This window comes from Podarcis filfolensis, assembly GCF_964270895.1.
Source record: "Podarcis filfolensis genome assembly, chromosome: 14".
NCBI classification, from domain to species: Eukaryota; Metazoa; Chordata; class Lepidosauria; order Squamata; family Lacertidae; genus Podarcis; species Podarcis filfolensis.
This window is the reverse complement of record NC_139616.1, coordinates 19,608,471-19,624,854: the sequence shown is the minus strand read 5'-3', so window position 1 is coordinate 19,624,854 and position 16,384 is coordinate 19,608,471. Positions and strand designations below refer to the sequence as shown.

Genomic DNA, 16,384 nt, shown 5'->3' with positions numbered 1-16,384 from the left:
CTGACACTCGGTGTTTCAGAGTTAAGAACTTCTTTAGGAGTTGTAGACAAAAAGCGGCAATATTAGTACCATGATGTTTAAAAATATAATGGAAGTTACGTGGTCAAAAAATAATAATCTTTAAAACACATGACTAAAAATCTAGCTATCCTGAACAGTTATACCCCATGTCATACTTCAAGAAAGATTCGGAAAAAAGAGAAAGAAAGCCAACAGCATCTGCCAAATACTAATCTCAGAACTTGGCTGTGAAATCTTTAAAAACCTTTAAAATCTTTAAATCGTATGTCTGCCCAATGTAGACCCTTTGTAGCTAAAGGACCTATGATACTCATAGAATCATATATTTTATTCTTAGTAGAACTAATATTGGTTCCAGCCCTCTAATACACATTCATTTATCTTTAATGTGAATGAGCTCCGGAGGCCCACAGGGCAGCTAGATTTTTATTTTTATTTGCTTTTATAATGAGAAATAGGAGCATCTAGGCATGTTTGTTGTTAATCTGCAGCTTTCCTTGAGGCGTTGTTGACAATCTCTTGCAAATGGATAGTAGGCTAGGAATGCAAAACCTGTCACCCGTCCAGATGTTCTTGCACTCCAGCTCCCATCAGCCCCGGTCAACAACCTATTACTGGTCAGGGAAGACCCGTACACCATAGGTCCATCTAGCTCAGTATTGTGTACATTGAATGACAGCTGCTCTCCCAAGGTTTCAGCCAAAGGGATACACCCAGCTCTACCTGATGCTGAGGATTGAATCTGGTACCTTCTGCATGCAAGAAGATGCTCTACCACTGAGCTGTGGCCCTCCAATATGAACAGCGCCAGCATGGAAAGCACACAGTTTAACTATGGAATTCTTTCCCGTGAGATGTAGAGAAGGCTTTCTTGGGGTTTTATATGGGCTCCTGGAGGAGATGAGATCCACCTCCAGTGTCTTTTTTAAAATATAAATTTATTTATTTGGTTTTCAGATTAAAATTTTACAGTCACATATCCAACATACAACATAAAAACAAGATGCCAGAGAATTTTCAGGACTTCCCTCCTTCCCTTTGTGGGTTCTATTGTTAATCATTTCCTCCTGCATATTTTATAATAATCCAAACCTTTTACCTCTCCATTGTATCCAAAATCCACCATTATACTACAAGTGATATTCCAATCCTACTAACGATTTTAACTGTTTACAGTGGTTTTTAAGATAAATTATAAATTTCCCCCATTCCTTATTAAAATTTTGGTCTTCCTGATTTCTGATTCCTGGTCATTTTAGCCATTTCAGCATAATCCATCAACTTGATCTGCCATTCTTCTCTGGTAGGGACTTTATCTTCTTTCCATCTCTGGGCCAATAACATCTGCACAGCCATGGTCACATACATAAATCGTCTTTTCTGCTCCCTTGGGGTTTTGGCACCTAGAATTCCTAAAATTCTAATGTCACCTCCAATGCCAGAGGCATTATGTGTCTGCATTCCAGTTGCTGGAAATCCTAGGCCAGGAGAATGTCACTGTGTTCATCTTCTGCTTGTGAGCATCTCATAAGCATCTAGCTAGCTACTCAGTATGAGAACAGGCTGCTGGACTAAATGGGCCTTCAACCTGTTCCAGCAGCAGTGGCGTAGCGTGGGGGGTGCAGGGGGGGGCCGGCCGCACCGGGCGCAACATCTGGGGTTAGGGCAAATCCATGGGTTAGGGGGCGCAAATCCACGGGTTAGGGGGCGCAAATCCACGGGTTAGGGGGCGCAAATTACTTGCCTTGCCCCGGGTGCTGACAACCCACGCTACGCCACTGTCCAGCAGGGTTTGTCTTCACCTTCTTCACTGTGGCTGTGAGAAGCAGGGGTTTTACTGCAGTGGGCTTCAACTTTTGGAACAGGTCTTCTTTTCTAAAAGAAGGTCCTCTCTTCTTTGTTTCTGTAAAGGCTGCAAGACGTTCAGCAACCTTCAGCTGGTGCTTGATGGATTTGGTTGTAGTTTTAAGACTTTTATAACTGTGGATATGTTTCAAATAACTCATTATCTTACTGTGCCATGTAGGTCTGTATAAACATTGCCTGCAGCCTTGATTATCGGCAAATCATTTTAAATAGATTAATACAGTTTCTGCTTGTTTTGTCGTCGTCCTCCTCTTCTCCCACTCCTGCTTCACAGCAGCCCGAAGAGGAGCAGTCGGCGGGCGATAGCACAAGTTCTAGTTTCTCTGCCGACGATACGCTGTCCCTAGAAAGGAACTCGTCCCTTGGGAGTGACATCTCCCTCCCTCAGGCGCTAGGCATCAGCAGACCCAAGGATCGGTACAGCCTGGATGGCAGCTGCTTCAACATGGCAACAAGCGCCGAGGGCCAAGATGGCGAAGCTGGCGCCTCCGGGGAGCTGGACGAAGAGCTGGACAGCATCACGGAAGTGCCCCCTCCTGCCTCTGCCCTGAAGAGCTCCATGAGGCCGCTGTCTCCTTTCCGCCGGCATAGTTGGGGCCCTGGGAAGAATGGCAGCAACGAGGCCGAGATGAACCATCGAAGGTGAGTAAAGGATGTGGGCACCCAGTGATCCACAGCTGTGGTACCTTCAGCCTTGTGATCTTTATTTTGGGGTGGGGGTGGGAGAGGGCAGTAAGGCAGGCATTTGCAAGTAAGCCTATAAAAGTTATTAGCCTGCAATTTTTGGGCGGTATGCAGTGAAGTTTTACTCAGAGTAGATCCAGACAGGACTAGCTCAGGTCCATGGAATAACCACCCAGCGGTCTTACTCTGAGTAGGACTTAGTTGAATACAGCCCAATATTTTATTATTATTATTATTACTCTTTTACTAACCAGCTAAGGCATCAGTAGCTGATATTTCCGTGTGGAAGAATGGGATCTCCTTTTTCTGCAGCCAGCATGAGAACCAATTTCTCAAAGCAGTGTTAAAAATAGCCTTCTACCAAGCAGACTAGTGAAAGAGGCACAGGGGTGATCTGTCTCCCCGCTCCAGCCTGTGTAGCTGACATGGTGGATGTGGAGGGAAGATGCTTTACTTCCTCTGCAGCAAGCACAGAAACCAAGTGGGATAGTGGAGGAGGAATGGAAGGATCAGTCCCTCCCTTGCCAGCCTCCTCACTTTCTTGCCTGTCTAGTTCTTAAATACAAGGCTGCAGTAAGAAGAGTTTTAAGGTCAGCAAAACCACCACTGTGATTATTGCTTGAGTTCTAGGGGGGAAATCTGTGACAGTCAATCACAATAAGTCCTTCTTTGTACCTGTGGGTTGGATTTTTACATTTAAAAAAACCCCAACAGTATTTTGACCTTTGAACATAAAATACAATTTTATGGATTCCAGTGAGTAAATTCAGTTAGCTGACACACAGTGTTCATCAGCTAGAAATTATCTACCCATGAAGCTGTATTGAGACAAATCAGTAGCATGCCCACCTCTCATTTGTAGAAATACTGGCTGGATATTTTTGTTACTGACAAAACTGATTATGATACAACAAAAAATGTTGTTAGCATAAATACATACAGCATAGCAGAATATGGGGGCAAAAATTGGGGCCAGCTTTAGAAGCCAGACAAAATTATGCATGCCACAGACCAGGGCTTTTGTCTGTCATGTCTGACTAAACTTCGGACACACTCTGAATGATAGAACAAGCCTCTTTCCACAATCTGGAGGCATGTGTGGCTATCTCTTCCCTGCTGCACTGAGCCACGGAGAAGCTCGGAAATCAGAGAGACGCTTTGCACTGCTTTCTGAACTTCTCCAATGGTGATGGTTGCAGATTCTGCCCCCTTTTCTCCCAAGTGCTCAAGAAAACGAAAGTTGCACTCACCAACGATGAGGTGTCACGTGTATTCGTGCAGTCCCAGAGCAAAACTTTCTATTTCAATTTGAGAGGTCAAAATATGCGTCCCACAAGTGCAAGCACAAGTCCTTGGTTTTGGAACGAGTGCGCTTGGGTCGCAGCAAGCCACAGAAAGGATTAAAGCAGCCTTGTGTCTTAAGTTTCACACAGGTGAGTCAATGGATTGGAGGGGGGGGCAGGTGGCTCTTGCATCCTAGCCACAGAGGAAGGAAAGCCCTTCTTGGCAACCCACATGGAAATGCAACAGGTTGCTAAGAGGAGCGGATTGCTTGATCCCTCCTCTGCTTGTCTGCTTGGTAGAAGTGTGTTGCTGGACTGCATCGGTTCAGTCCAGGGCACAGGGCTGGAAGTTTCATGGCATGAAGAGAAGCAATCAGATAGTTACTTCGCTCTTTGCCATAAAACCCAACCCCAGATGTTACTTTAGGTTTTACAGATTGAAGTGAAGCTGTCTTTTTTCCTGTTGTCTGTTACTATGGGGCAGCCGAAAACCTTTAATTTCAGGTTGTTTGTGTATGTTAAGTAAAAACGGGATAGCTGAAGAAAATTGACAGAATACTAGAAAGTCAGATTGTGTACAATCAACGGTGTGATTATATCCTAGTAGGATTCTTAGGACAAAGTAATTCTCGTGCCTTGTATTATTGCTTCATTATGACTCACCCTCATGCACTGGGTGTGTGTGTGTGTGTGGAGTGGCTGATGAACTTACAGGTGCAAAGCAGGTAGCACTTCAGGCTTCAAGATTAAGGAAGGCATTCAGCAGGTAGTGGGGGGGGGTCATCTGACACATAGCTGTGCATTTAAAGGAGGAGAGGTGTAATTTTTTTCTAATCTGAGAGCCATATTGCCTCACTGCAAACCCTCCATGGGCTGCACGCCAAAGCTAAATTTAAAAGTGAGTGCAGACTGAAGTTTGTGCATCTATTCCCCCCCAAATATATTATTATTATTATTATTATTATTATTATTAAATTGAAATCCATGCATATAATTCTGGGATGGCTTTGGGGGCCATTAAGATTGCTTGGGTCCACCCCAATTTAAATCAACAGACTGTCAGTAAATACAATAAGCAGAATAGAGAACAAAATCTGCCCTAGATTGTGCTCCTTCTGGCTCATTCCTATGATCGTGTGATGGTGAGAACACCCTCCATGCACATAGAAAAATAGGATGTCAGGTTAGTCTGAACCTTCACCCTGACACGCTGCTTTCCCCATGTGTGTAGAACAGGGATGGGAAACCTCTATCTGCCCGAGGGCCACATTCCCCTAGCGACAGCCTTCTGGGGGCCACATGTCAGCCAGTGGGCAGGGCCAGAGGCTGAAACAGGAAAAGGAAGAAATGCATATTGTTGCTAGTTTCTGTATCCCTCTCTTATCTTCCATTGAGGCAAGCACTATCTGAGGTCAAGGATACTTTCCAACCTGCAAAAGTAGAGAGCACAAAGCACAGCTAGTTTGGGGTTTAGTTAGGAAGGGGAGGGGAGGGGGCCTGGGAGAGCCCAAGGGCCAGACAGAGAGGCTTGGAGACCCCTGGGCCTCAGGCTCCCTATGCCTGGTGTAGATGTATTCAAGCGTACAACTCTCCTGCACCTTCGTTCACAAATGGAACTGGTCCTGCAAAAGCTTCACCTTTTGAGTCTGTTGATTTAGACCCAAGGTGACTTTTTTACTGCTCTCTGGGTACGTTGCTGGAGCTGTATAAAACATGCCCTTATTTACATGTTGCCTTTCTCCACTTCTTGTTCCACATTCTTTTACCCAGTACTTCCCCGGCCAATCCCAGTCTGGGGGATTTCTCATTTGTTCATATTGCGCCTTTGTCGTTGCTGACTGACCATTGTCCATGATTCATTTTCAGTTCAATGCGAGTGCTGGGGGATGGTGTAAGGAAGCCTCCCACCCATAGGAGAAGGTACAGCACCACACTCTGATGCTGACTAACCATGTTGCATTTGAATGGCTACTAACTTCCTGCTTTCATGCCAACATCTCTTCGTTTATCCCAACACAACTGGCCAGCTTGTTAGCAGCTTTGCCCCTCAAGTTTGAGACAGTGCAAAATGTTCCTGGACTAGTTTCCTTGGATGGCTGGATTAGCTGTTTGAGGTGGCAGGAACAGAGCATAGTTTGAGGGGTTGGGTTCTTTTTGTAAATGTGCAGGATCCTGCCCCCACCCCATTGTATGTTCTTCATTATGTACCACGATGGCTAATAAAATGGATCAGTTGACACACAGTGTTTCTGAGGAGGAATAAGCCTTGTGATTGCGTAACTCCACCCTCCCACCTCCTCTCCCCTATGTCTAGAGTCCAGGAATTGCAAATCATGGTTTGGAGCTACTTTCTAGGTTTGATTTTGAGGGTGGGGTAGTGCAAGCTGTAATTTGGCTATTTGACTGTAACAGGAAACAATGGTTTGACAAGCCAGGAAGTAACTAATTGACTGAATGTATGAGAGGAGGAGGGAGTGTGCCAACACAAGACTTGTCCCCACTCTTCCCAAGTGGTGGTTTAGAGGAGTGGAAACATTGGGTTGTATTCCATGCTGCGTGAGGGAACTTCCACTCGCACAACAGGACTTCCACTCTGTCTCCTCCCCGCCCACACCCCCATATCTTCTCCAGAAGGTCCCCCAACTCTCCTGAACTAATTTGGGTGCAATTTAGTGGAGGAGAGAGAGGAGGAAGCTCCATCGCATGCACAGAAGCTTCTTGCATGAGCAGAGCTCCAGTATTGGATAAAGCCCATTCCATGTAAACTGAGCTACTATCTGCACAACCTTTTGACCAGATGGCAGTACTCAAAATATAAACAGTTCAGTTAAATATAATTAATTGTTTGCAAAACTGCCCCTAGATTTTTCAGAATAGGCAGATGTGAAGGAAATGAAACAGATTTACAAAATATTCAGTACCTATGATCTGGCTGGTTTTCTTTTCTTTATCCCTTTCCTTTAAGAACAAAACAAAAACAGTCTAAGTCTGTTCCTGCTCCCTGTTTTTTGTTACGTTCTGTGTTCAACGAATTTTTCCTCCACCCTCTAATTTAAATTTAAACACGCTGCTTGAGGCAGATTTGTAGATTTCCATACCAAAAAACCTCAGCAAGCCTAATCCTGCCAGAATTAATAGGGCATCCCATTCTTGAGTGGTGATTTTTGCAAAAACATGTTTCTACAAATTTGGCAGAAGGTGGCTTAGAAAATTGATCGTCTTTTATTATTATTATTATTATTATTATTATTATTATTATTATTATTACTATTACACCCACTGTTTAACATTTTGTTGAGCTTTAAATGCTGAAAGAGGAAGACTCCAGCCATGGTATACTGTGTAAGACCCATTAAAGAAAGAAAAGGGGAAATGTCAGCCTCAAAGCATTTAGTGCACGATTGCGTTAATAACGCATACAAAAGTTGCTTCAGGTGCCTTGTAAAAACTTAACCTTTTGATGAGACTTTCCCTGACCCATAAGATTGGACCCTGTTTTAGATGCCTGAATCTGTTTGAATGCTTTTATATGCTTTTATGTTTTTATTCTGCTTCATTGATTTTGAGGCTGTATTTTTGTTGTAATGGATATTTGTATATTGCACACAGTGTACACCACTTAGAGATTTTAAAACATTTGGGAGTTTAGGCATACTTTTAAATAAAGGTCTGTAGCCCAAACATACGGTAACGGAACTGTTTCAGTATTCAGGCACACACACCCTTCTTCCTGGTCCCCTACATAGGCTTTTTTGGCCCACAGTTCCATAGTTTTCATAGATTTTTTTTCTGCCTTTCTATTCTGTTCAGTGCCATATAAAACACAGTTCCTGCTATCCCTAATCCTGGGTGATGTTCTTCCTCAACCCTCCCTCTCATGTGAATGCTCCATTAATCACCTTCATGAATTATCCATCCATTCAGAACTCCACATCCTCCATTCATTCTTTCCCAAGGTTCCATGATTCCCAATTACCCTGTCTTCTGGGTGCCTTATCTGTTAAACTCTCTTGTCTCCTAAACTCACTCCTACCCCTATTTCTCTCAGCCATATCCTTTCCATTGGGGCTGTCCCAGCCAAACTGGCTGTTCTCTTTCTCTCACTAACACCCCCCACTCCTGGTCAATATTCTGTGGACTGAAACTTCCCTAGGAGCTGCAGTGTTCGTGGATTTTCTGTGACATCAGAGCAGCTCACCCAATAGCTAGTCTAGGTTTTAGTTAATTACATAGACATAGCTTTCTCTGAGGCACAGTTGGCCAGGACTTAACCCACCCAAGTTCTAACTCTCTAAGGAGAGACCACCTCCTTCGCTACAGACCCTCTCACATGTTAAGCTCAGAAGAAAGGGACTTCTTTGTGGCAGAGTATGTGTTGAACACATGTCCAGCCATTCACAAACTGGTCTATGCAAAGTTAACAGCGGGAAAAGCAGCTCTTGCTGACATCACTACTGCAAAGCTGAGGCATGCCTGCCAATCCACTACTCTCCCTCATTAACAAATGAGCATCAGGTGCTTTGGTTTAAAAGAGCTGTTTTCCTTTTAATGGATAGCAGGATTTGTTAGCACCTGCCTCTCTGACCGCCCTGTAATGGCTGCCTTCTTGCTCTCTCTTTTGCCTTTTGGTGTCCTCAGTTTGAGCTGGTGTCCCTCTGATGTCCAGTGCACTGCCATGGGTGCTGATTTGAATGGCAGAAGGTAGAGTATACATAAATGTTCTGCAGCAGTAAAGGGAGCTTGCAAACCCCGAGTTATCGGCTTTTGGTGTGGTGTTTGTAGCCTTGTGGTGTCGCTGTGTGTCTGCTGACTTGAGTATTGTTCAGTCTCCATCTGGTTTGCTTCCTTTTGAAGCCCTTGAGCACGTGCTCAAAGTTTGGCAAGCCAGAACTTGTGGTGGCCCCTCCTCCATGCTAACTTGAAGAAGGGGTATGTTGGTGTGTTTGGTACTGGAACTCAGGGCCATCAATTGAATCCGAGCATTGGAATATTCAGGACTGACAAAAGGAAGAACTTCTTCACACAGTGCATATTTAAAAATAGGGAACTCACTGCCACAAGGTGTAGTGATGGCTACCATCACGGATGGCTTAAAAAGAGGGCTAGACAAATTCAAGGAGGATAAGGCTGTCAGTGGCTGCTAGGAAATCACATCTTAAAAATTCTCAAAAAGTTTGACAAGCATGTATATAGCATAGCCATAAAACCAACGAAATACCATTGCAAAATAGCTTTTCGAACTGGTCATCCTTTTCAGCATCTTTCGCCTTGGGGAAGTCATTGCAGTGTGAAGTGCTCCTGTTCAGGGTTTGAGCTAGCCAGCAAAGCCCTTTTCCAGTATATTCCATTCAGTTGTTGTCTCCGCTGCTAACTGCACTAACAGTAGATCACGTTAACTAACCAAGGAGATGAGAATCTTTTAAAGCAGGGGTCGCCAATGTAGTGGTGTCTGCAGGGAACTGATATATATGCCTCCCCATCCCTGCCACATTGGTTTAGGGGGTGGGGGGAGTGTGGTTGAACCATTTTGTGGTCCTGCTTTTATCTTCTTCTGCTCACTTAGATGTGGCAGTTGTTTGGTGTTACACCATGCCTCAATGGCAGCCATTTTATGAGTGGTGCCCACAGCACTTCCTCAAAATTCCAAATGTGCCCACTAGCTCCAAAAAAGTTGGCGACCCCTGATTTCAAAACCTATTTTTGATTGGAAGCTTCCCCTCAGATATGCAGTGAGCTTGTATGTTGATCCACCGAGAATCTGCAGAAGCTTGAGATCTGTTTTTTCTCTCTTTAGTTACAGCTTAGAAGGCCTTGCTGGGGAGGGTGACGGCACTAAGAAGCCACCCTCCAGCCTCGAAACGGCAACTCTGAACACCAAAGATCTCCGGCAAAGCCCCCTGGCAAATGATGAGCGTGGTTCTCTAGTCTCACTCACCGAAGAGGAGCTGGAACTAGAGCAAGGGGCAATTAGAAGTCTTAACCGCCAGGTAAACAAGGTTCTTCTCCCCCTCTCCCCCCCCCCATTAAGAGTTTAATTCCATCTGTATGATATCTACAGTGAGCTGAGTAGCCCATCCAGGCCACATTTGCACCATATATATGTAAAGCACCATGATGCCACTTTAAACAGTAAAGGCTCCCCCCCAAAGGCTTCTGGGAACTGTAGTTTGTTAAGGGCCCTGAGAGTTGTTAGGAGACTCCTATTCCCCTCCCAGAGCTACAGGAGTTGTTAATCACAGGGAACTCTGGGAATTGTACCTCTGTGAGGGGAATATATGGGTTTCCTAACAACTCTCAGCGGCTCCCATGTATGGTCTGAGTGTGACCCAGTCAGATATCGGCAGAAGTGACATGAGTCAACGGAATGACTGTCGTGTCGTAGTGAGGACATAAGGGGGCCGTTTCCTGCCAGAAGGGAACTCCAGTTTCCTTGAATAGATCTGTAGCAGGTTGTTCCTCATTTGATCCGCCTGCCTCCCACTCTGTGACCCTGCTTTTATACAGCTTAAGAGAAGAGGGCAAATTATATTTCTTTCAGCCTTGCCCAACCTGCTGCCCTCCAGATGAACTACAGCTCCCAGCCAGTATGGCCAGTAGCCAGGGATGGTGGGAGCTGTACGCTCCGCATGTTTTGGGCTACCAGGTATGGGAAGGCTGCTGTGGAGATGAAAAATGGGCAGTTTTGCGCGTTTAAACCCCATTTCACAGGAGCACAGGAAGAAGCTGTCTTGCACAGAGTCAGACTGCCGGTCCATTTAGCTCACTCAGCATTGCCCACACTGGCTGGCAGTGGCTCTCCAGAATTTCAGGCAGGAGCTTCTCATTACTATGTGGAGATGCTGTGAAATGAACCTGGGAGTTTCTTCCTTTCAGATCACCTGGGGATATTTTCTGGGGTGGTGGTGAGGGACCCATGTACAGCATGTGGCTAGTCTTGATGGGCTTGCTTGTGCCACTTTGAGCTATTTACTCTCCATTCACCTTTCTGTGTTGTGCCTGCTTAGCATTTGTGGCATACTTCGTGTCTGAACCTGTGTGTAAGGTGGTCCTACAATGGGGAGTCTGCTTGGGTGCCTTTTTGGTTCCACGGTGTTGGTGGATGTTAGGTTCGCCAAGTGTTTCTTCTGTCCCCAAGTTCCAGAGGGCTGAATTGGTTTCACCCATGCCTAAGCAAAGACCCAGGCAAAGGGCTCTTTAACTACTTCTTCCCCGGTTGTGAGCATTAACAGAGTCTTGGACATAGCCCTCTGCTTATTATCGATCTCAGCTGCTTAACTCGCCAGCACAAAGCAGTCAGGAAATGGAGACTGGTCAGATGAGATGCACAGGTGCTCTGCTGAAGATGTTGTTGCTTGCTCATGCTGGTGAGGAAAGAGTTAAACAACCTTTTACTTGGTGGGTCTCAGCTTGCACAGGAGAAATCGACTCAGGTGAATAATAGAGACCACGTGCTTGGGATTGGAGTCTGCTGCTTTGGAAGTCAGATGGGAATTTCCTCAGGGCTCCTGTGAGCTGTCTAGCTCAGTATTGTCAACCCTGACTAGAAGCAGCTCTCCAGGGCTTCAGATGGGATCATGCTAGGGACTGGACCTCCTGGCAACGGGTTTCCTGCCCCCTTTTGTGCAGTGGGGTTTTGTAGTTCAGCTTTGCTGTCTTGTTTTTTGCAGATACGCCAAAGATCTCAGCCCCGTGCCTTCAGCTTCACTGCAACTCCTGTTTCTCCCCCACTGACTAAGTCCATGTCATTGATGACCATTGGCCAAGCTGGACCAGACAGTGAGTACATGTGGCTCTTTGTCTTTCTTGCTGCATACAGCATTTGGTGGTGACTGCACCTTGAGTGTACTAATAGCACCTTCCCCTTTTCCTGTGCCATGGCAGCTTGGATATAAATAACTGGAGCAGAACACAAACACACTGAGCTGCTTTATCCTGAGTCAGGCCTTTGGTCCATCATGGCCAGTACTGCCCACTTCCAATAAGCAGTGATTCTCTAAGGAGACACAGGGTGAGGCTTTCCCCAGCTTGGCTGCCAGAGAGTCTTTTTCATTGGAGTTGCCTGGAACTGAACCTAGGAATACAAAGCATGCAGCCTCCCACTGAGCTGTCAATCTTTTCTGGCAATCTTCAGATAAACAAAGTTGGGGTGGAGGTGGTTGCAGAGAACAAGGATGGACTTCATTCCTCCAGAAACACAATACTTCTGCACCTTTCCACTTCCAACAGCGCTAGCTCACGTCGGAAGCAGCTGGTTATTCCGTGGTCCTCAAAAAGCACAAACGTGCTCCCTGTGACTAACATTCTCCCCCTTTTGAAAAATACCCACTTGGTGATTTTACGTATCTCTGGAGTTTTGAGAGGCGTGGAGAACAAGTAATCTCTACATCTGCTCCATTCTCCAGCGGATATGCGATGACACACCTGTTGGATGACTGTGCGCCTTGAGGGTGTTTTGTTGATGCCAGAGCTATGTCAGTAAGTGCTGGTTTGCACAGATCCACTGAGCATCTCATGAGCCTTGACACATGTGCAGTGACTGTGTTCTGCCTCTGAATTACTGGGAATATAGAGTGGCAAGAGCACTGTGGTACTCGTGTCTTGCTTGCAGATTTCCTTAAAGCGTTTGGTTGGCCACTGTGAGAACAAGATGCTGGACTAAATGGATCTTCATTGTGATCCAGCAGGACTTTTTTGTGTTCTTAAGGACCAGCACAACTCCCATGGGGAAAGGTGCCTTAGGTGATAGGGAACAGCCTTATGCTAAGTCACACCTTTGCTCCACCTAGTTCAGAATTGCCTCTGAATACCAGCTTCTGGGAATTGTAAGCAGGGAGCGTGCTGTTCCTCTCACATCCTGCTTGTAGACTTCCCACAAACATCTGGGTGGCCACTGCAAGAAAACAGGATCCTGAACTATAGATAGGCCTTTGGCCTACTCCAGCGATGCTGTTCTTACGTGAGAACGAAGTCATTGCTATAATGCTTTGTACCCATGCCTGAACCTTTTCTGCAGTGTGCTGATAATAGTGTTTGCGCTAGGTGGAGGAGTTCCATTCCGTATTGGTTTTGAGATTGCGGCATTTGCACAGCCAGCCCTAACAATAGGCTGAGTGAGGCGGCTGCCTCAGGCAGCTGATTTTGGCTTGCAAAAACCCATTAAAAAATGGATCAAGGGTTAGTTATTGGATATGTTTCTGTTCTATTTTTACTGCCAGGGAAAGACACTTGTGAAATTTTCTGTCTCAGGTGCCTAAATAGTAATGGAATTATGTACCTTGAATTCAAGGAGGGCACAGTTTGCTGCTTTGCCTCAGACAGCAAAATGTGTTGGGCCAGCCCTGAGCATCTGATTGGATTTGCCCCGTATTCATTTTCATTCAGAAATCTGGTTTTTGACTCATAGGTAACTTCTGCCATTTCCTTAAAAAAAAGTCTTTCCCAGACGACAGCCCCTCCCATCAATATCAGCCAGCACAGCCTTTGTTTGACCCTTTATTTTTAAGCAGAAGTGTCAGCCTCCTGAAGCATTTTAGCAAAGAGGGTGCTCTTATAGGAGAGAGACCCTTTTGATTAGGGAGCTTCTTAAGGATTCTTCACAAGCAGGAAAGCCTTTTCAGAAAAACCATTCTCAAGACTTGTGACTAATAAAGATGTTGACTAGAGGTTGTTGTCCCTTAGCAATAGTAACCAAAGCACTAAGCTGTCCATCTATTAAAATAACCGCTTCATCTGCTTTGCCTTATTGCACCAATTTCCCTCCCCCTCCCGAAGCCTGTCATTTAAAAAAATAAAGAAAAAGAAACAGGAAACAACCATTTGGTATCTTTTTCTTCCTCAGTTGCTAACCAAACACTAAAAGCAAAAAAATAAAAAGAGGGGGTTAAATTTCTTCCCAGAAAACAGGCTTGCCTGACAAATGAATGATTCCCCCTGCCTGTTCCATTAGAGGAAAACTTTCCATCCAACTAGGAAGGAGTGGCATTGCATCAGTCTGAGGCAAACTGTGGCTCGTTGTGCACATTCCTCCCTCCCTCCCTCCCTGCAGAATCTTCTTTTGCATATGCTACCAACTGGGACTTGGCAGGTATGGGGAAAGAACTCTCATAAAAATGTGGGGGTCAGCATTGCAGTTGACCATCTGGAGGATGCACAGTGGGCTCTTAAGAGCAACCAAGCATCGCATCTCTGACGGGAAGTAGATGGTTGTACACAAGTGTAACTGCTGTTGAAACTGCCACCCTGTTCCTCTGCCTTAAGGAAATCCAGTAGGAATCTAGAAAGCTGAGCTCATCTAGCTTAGTATTTTGTCTGCAGCAGGAATGGGCAGACTGCAGGCTTGAGCGATCTGCTTTGCTTTTTCATCGAACCATCAGCCTGGATCCAAGTCCAAATAGTGGCTTAGAAAAAGGAGCAGGCATAGAATTAAGGAAGAGGGCACCTCCAAGTGCAACTTACCCCCAGGAATTTGTCCCTCCCCCCAACTGAGCGCATAGCTCAGGGGTCAGCAACCCGCGGCTCCGGAGCCGCATGTGGCTCTTTTACACCTTTGCCGCGGCTCTGCGGGGCTGATACTAGCGAGGGGAGGAGGCGCATTGTGCGCCCCAACACTCCCCACTGTGGCGGGCGCTGTACTGGCTGTGACATCGCATGGGGGCGCTGCGTGCGTTAGTCACGCACCATCCCGACGTCACCTTCCCGCCCGCCCGCTACATTGTAAGGGGCATGTGCGCTGGTCACTGCATTGAAAGGGGGCATGTACGCTGGTCACTGTTTTGAAGGGGAGTGAAGAACACACACACACAAAAAGGTAACTTGTTAATTTAACGTTTATTTCTATGAGGAGGAGTAATTCTGAGGGGTCAAACAAAGAAGTAATAAAAAAAAAGTGACAAAAAAGTTATTTTTATAATGACGAGTTTTGCGGCTCCCAGTTTTTTTTTTCCTCGGAAACGGGTCCAAGTGGCTCTTTTTGTCTTAAAGGTTGCAGACCCCTGGCATAGCTCTTTAATGCAAAAATGCATTCTTGGGTTGCCTCCAAGCCAGTTTTTGTTTCAGCAGCCTAATTAGTGGAGGGTGGTGAGCTATTGCTATTATTCAGCCACGGGAAACCCTTGCCCTTCCAGATGTTACTGAGCTACAACTCCCATTGCGTCTGGACATTGGCCATGTTTGCTAGGGCTGGTGGTAGTTGTAGAACCAAAGGTTCCCCACACCCGAACAATTGGGATTTGAAAATCCTTGGTGTTCTGTTGCAGATCACCCAGGTCTCTACCAGGAGATCCTGACCTGCCTTCTTCCTGTCTCTGGTTTGCAGTGATTGGCAGGGATTGCCTAGGATTTCATGCAGGGGCCATTCCCAGACACAGCTGGAGATGCCAGGGTTTGAAGCAGGGGCCTTTTGCCTGCAGAGGACATGCTCTGCCACTGTGCTGTTCTCCCCTCATCCTACCCACTCCCAAAAAATGCCATCACTGCACAGCGGGTCTTCCCATGCAGTGAGCCAGTGAATTGCGGCAGAGAAACATGCAGCGCAGTGGATACTCTATAGTCCCAGAGATTTTTGGGGTAGGGATGGAGGAGGAGGAGTGGAGCTACCACTCTTGAGTGACAGCCAAATGCCTGCCCAAAGGTCTGGTTCCGGCCTTGTTTGAATTCAGATCTCAATTAGCACTAACAAGGCGTTTTCGCCTGAGGGTTCCTGCATTCCCTGGGTACAAGTTGAGAGAAAGTGAAGCACGCTTAAGTCTCTCTCTTTGTCTCTCTCTCAGAATGTGGGATCTGTTGGCTTGATGCATTCCAGAGGGAAACCTCAGCCCCGTAGGAGCCTTGAGCTGTTGCACTTCCCTCCGCCCCCCCCCTGGCTGCTGGCAAGCAGATGCTTGGCCTTTCTTCATCGTCAGCATTTTGTAGAAGTGGAGGCTTTAGAGGAGCTTTTCTGCCAGAATGTCCCAAAGGCTGCTCCTAACTCGGGGATAAAAAATATAAAAAATCAGCGGGGAAAATGCTGGGGGTGGGGGGTAGTTAAAGGCAGCCGGAAGCTTTTAAAGAATGAAATCCTCCCCAGTGAAGGAAGGACCAAAGGCATGCTGGTGATGGTGGGGAATTCATTGAAGCGAACCTGTTTCAGTTCTGAGTCTTGCTTGCCTTTCCTGCTGTAAGACGTTTTGCTTGGATTGAGATTTTGTAGTGAATTGAGATTTTGTAGTGAATCTGGAGGTTCCTCCTGCAGGGAAATATCCAAGGAAGCCACAAGAGGGGCCCAATAGAAAAGGTGGCATTTCTCAGGGGAATTCCAAGAATAGCCAGAATACTTTGAAGAAGGCTACTGAACCCTTTTGATAGCTTAATACAGTAGGGTGTGTATTTACCTTTTGAAGTAATAGTGCCATTTGTGAGGTGCCAACTATAAGGGTCAGCTAAGGGAAGAGAAGTTGTTAAACTTTTGGGGCCTGGCTTTTACTAAAGAGCATCAAGAGTCTTCAAAGCTGTGTGCTATACCTACACATTGGGTGCAGTCCAGCCAAAATGAA

At 45.9% G+C, this 16,384-nt stretch overlaps 1 protein-coding gene across 15 annotated transcripts in view; it reads left to right on the top strand.

The window, feature by feature from the left end:
• The window catches only part of AKAP13 (A-kinase anchoring protein 13), a 252,720-nt gene that overhangs the window by 184,420 nt on the left and 51,916 nt on the right, over positions 1-16,384 (top strand). For 5 of the 15 annotated variants that reach the window (XM_083586086.1, XM_083586075.1, XM_083586088.1 and 2 more), the window contains 5 exons: positions 2,162-2,529; positions 5,721-5,774; positions 8,493-8,555; positions 9,649-9,841; positions 11,522-11,630. In XM_083586086.1, coding sequence (XP_083442212.1) covers positions 2,162-2,529; positions 5,721-5,774; positions 8,493-8,555; positions 9,649-9,841; positions 11,522-11,630 — 787 coding nt within the window. The remainder of the gene's footprint in view (positions 1-2,161; positions 2,530-5,720; positions 5,775-8,492; positions 8,556-9,648; positions 9,842-11,521; positions 11,631-16,384) is intronic. The other 10 variants (XM_083586089.1, XM_083586083.1, XM_083586076.1 and 7 more) reach the window with 4 other exon arrangements.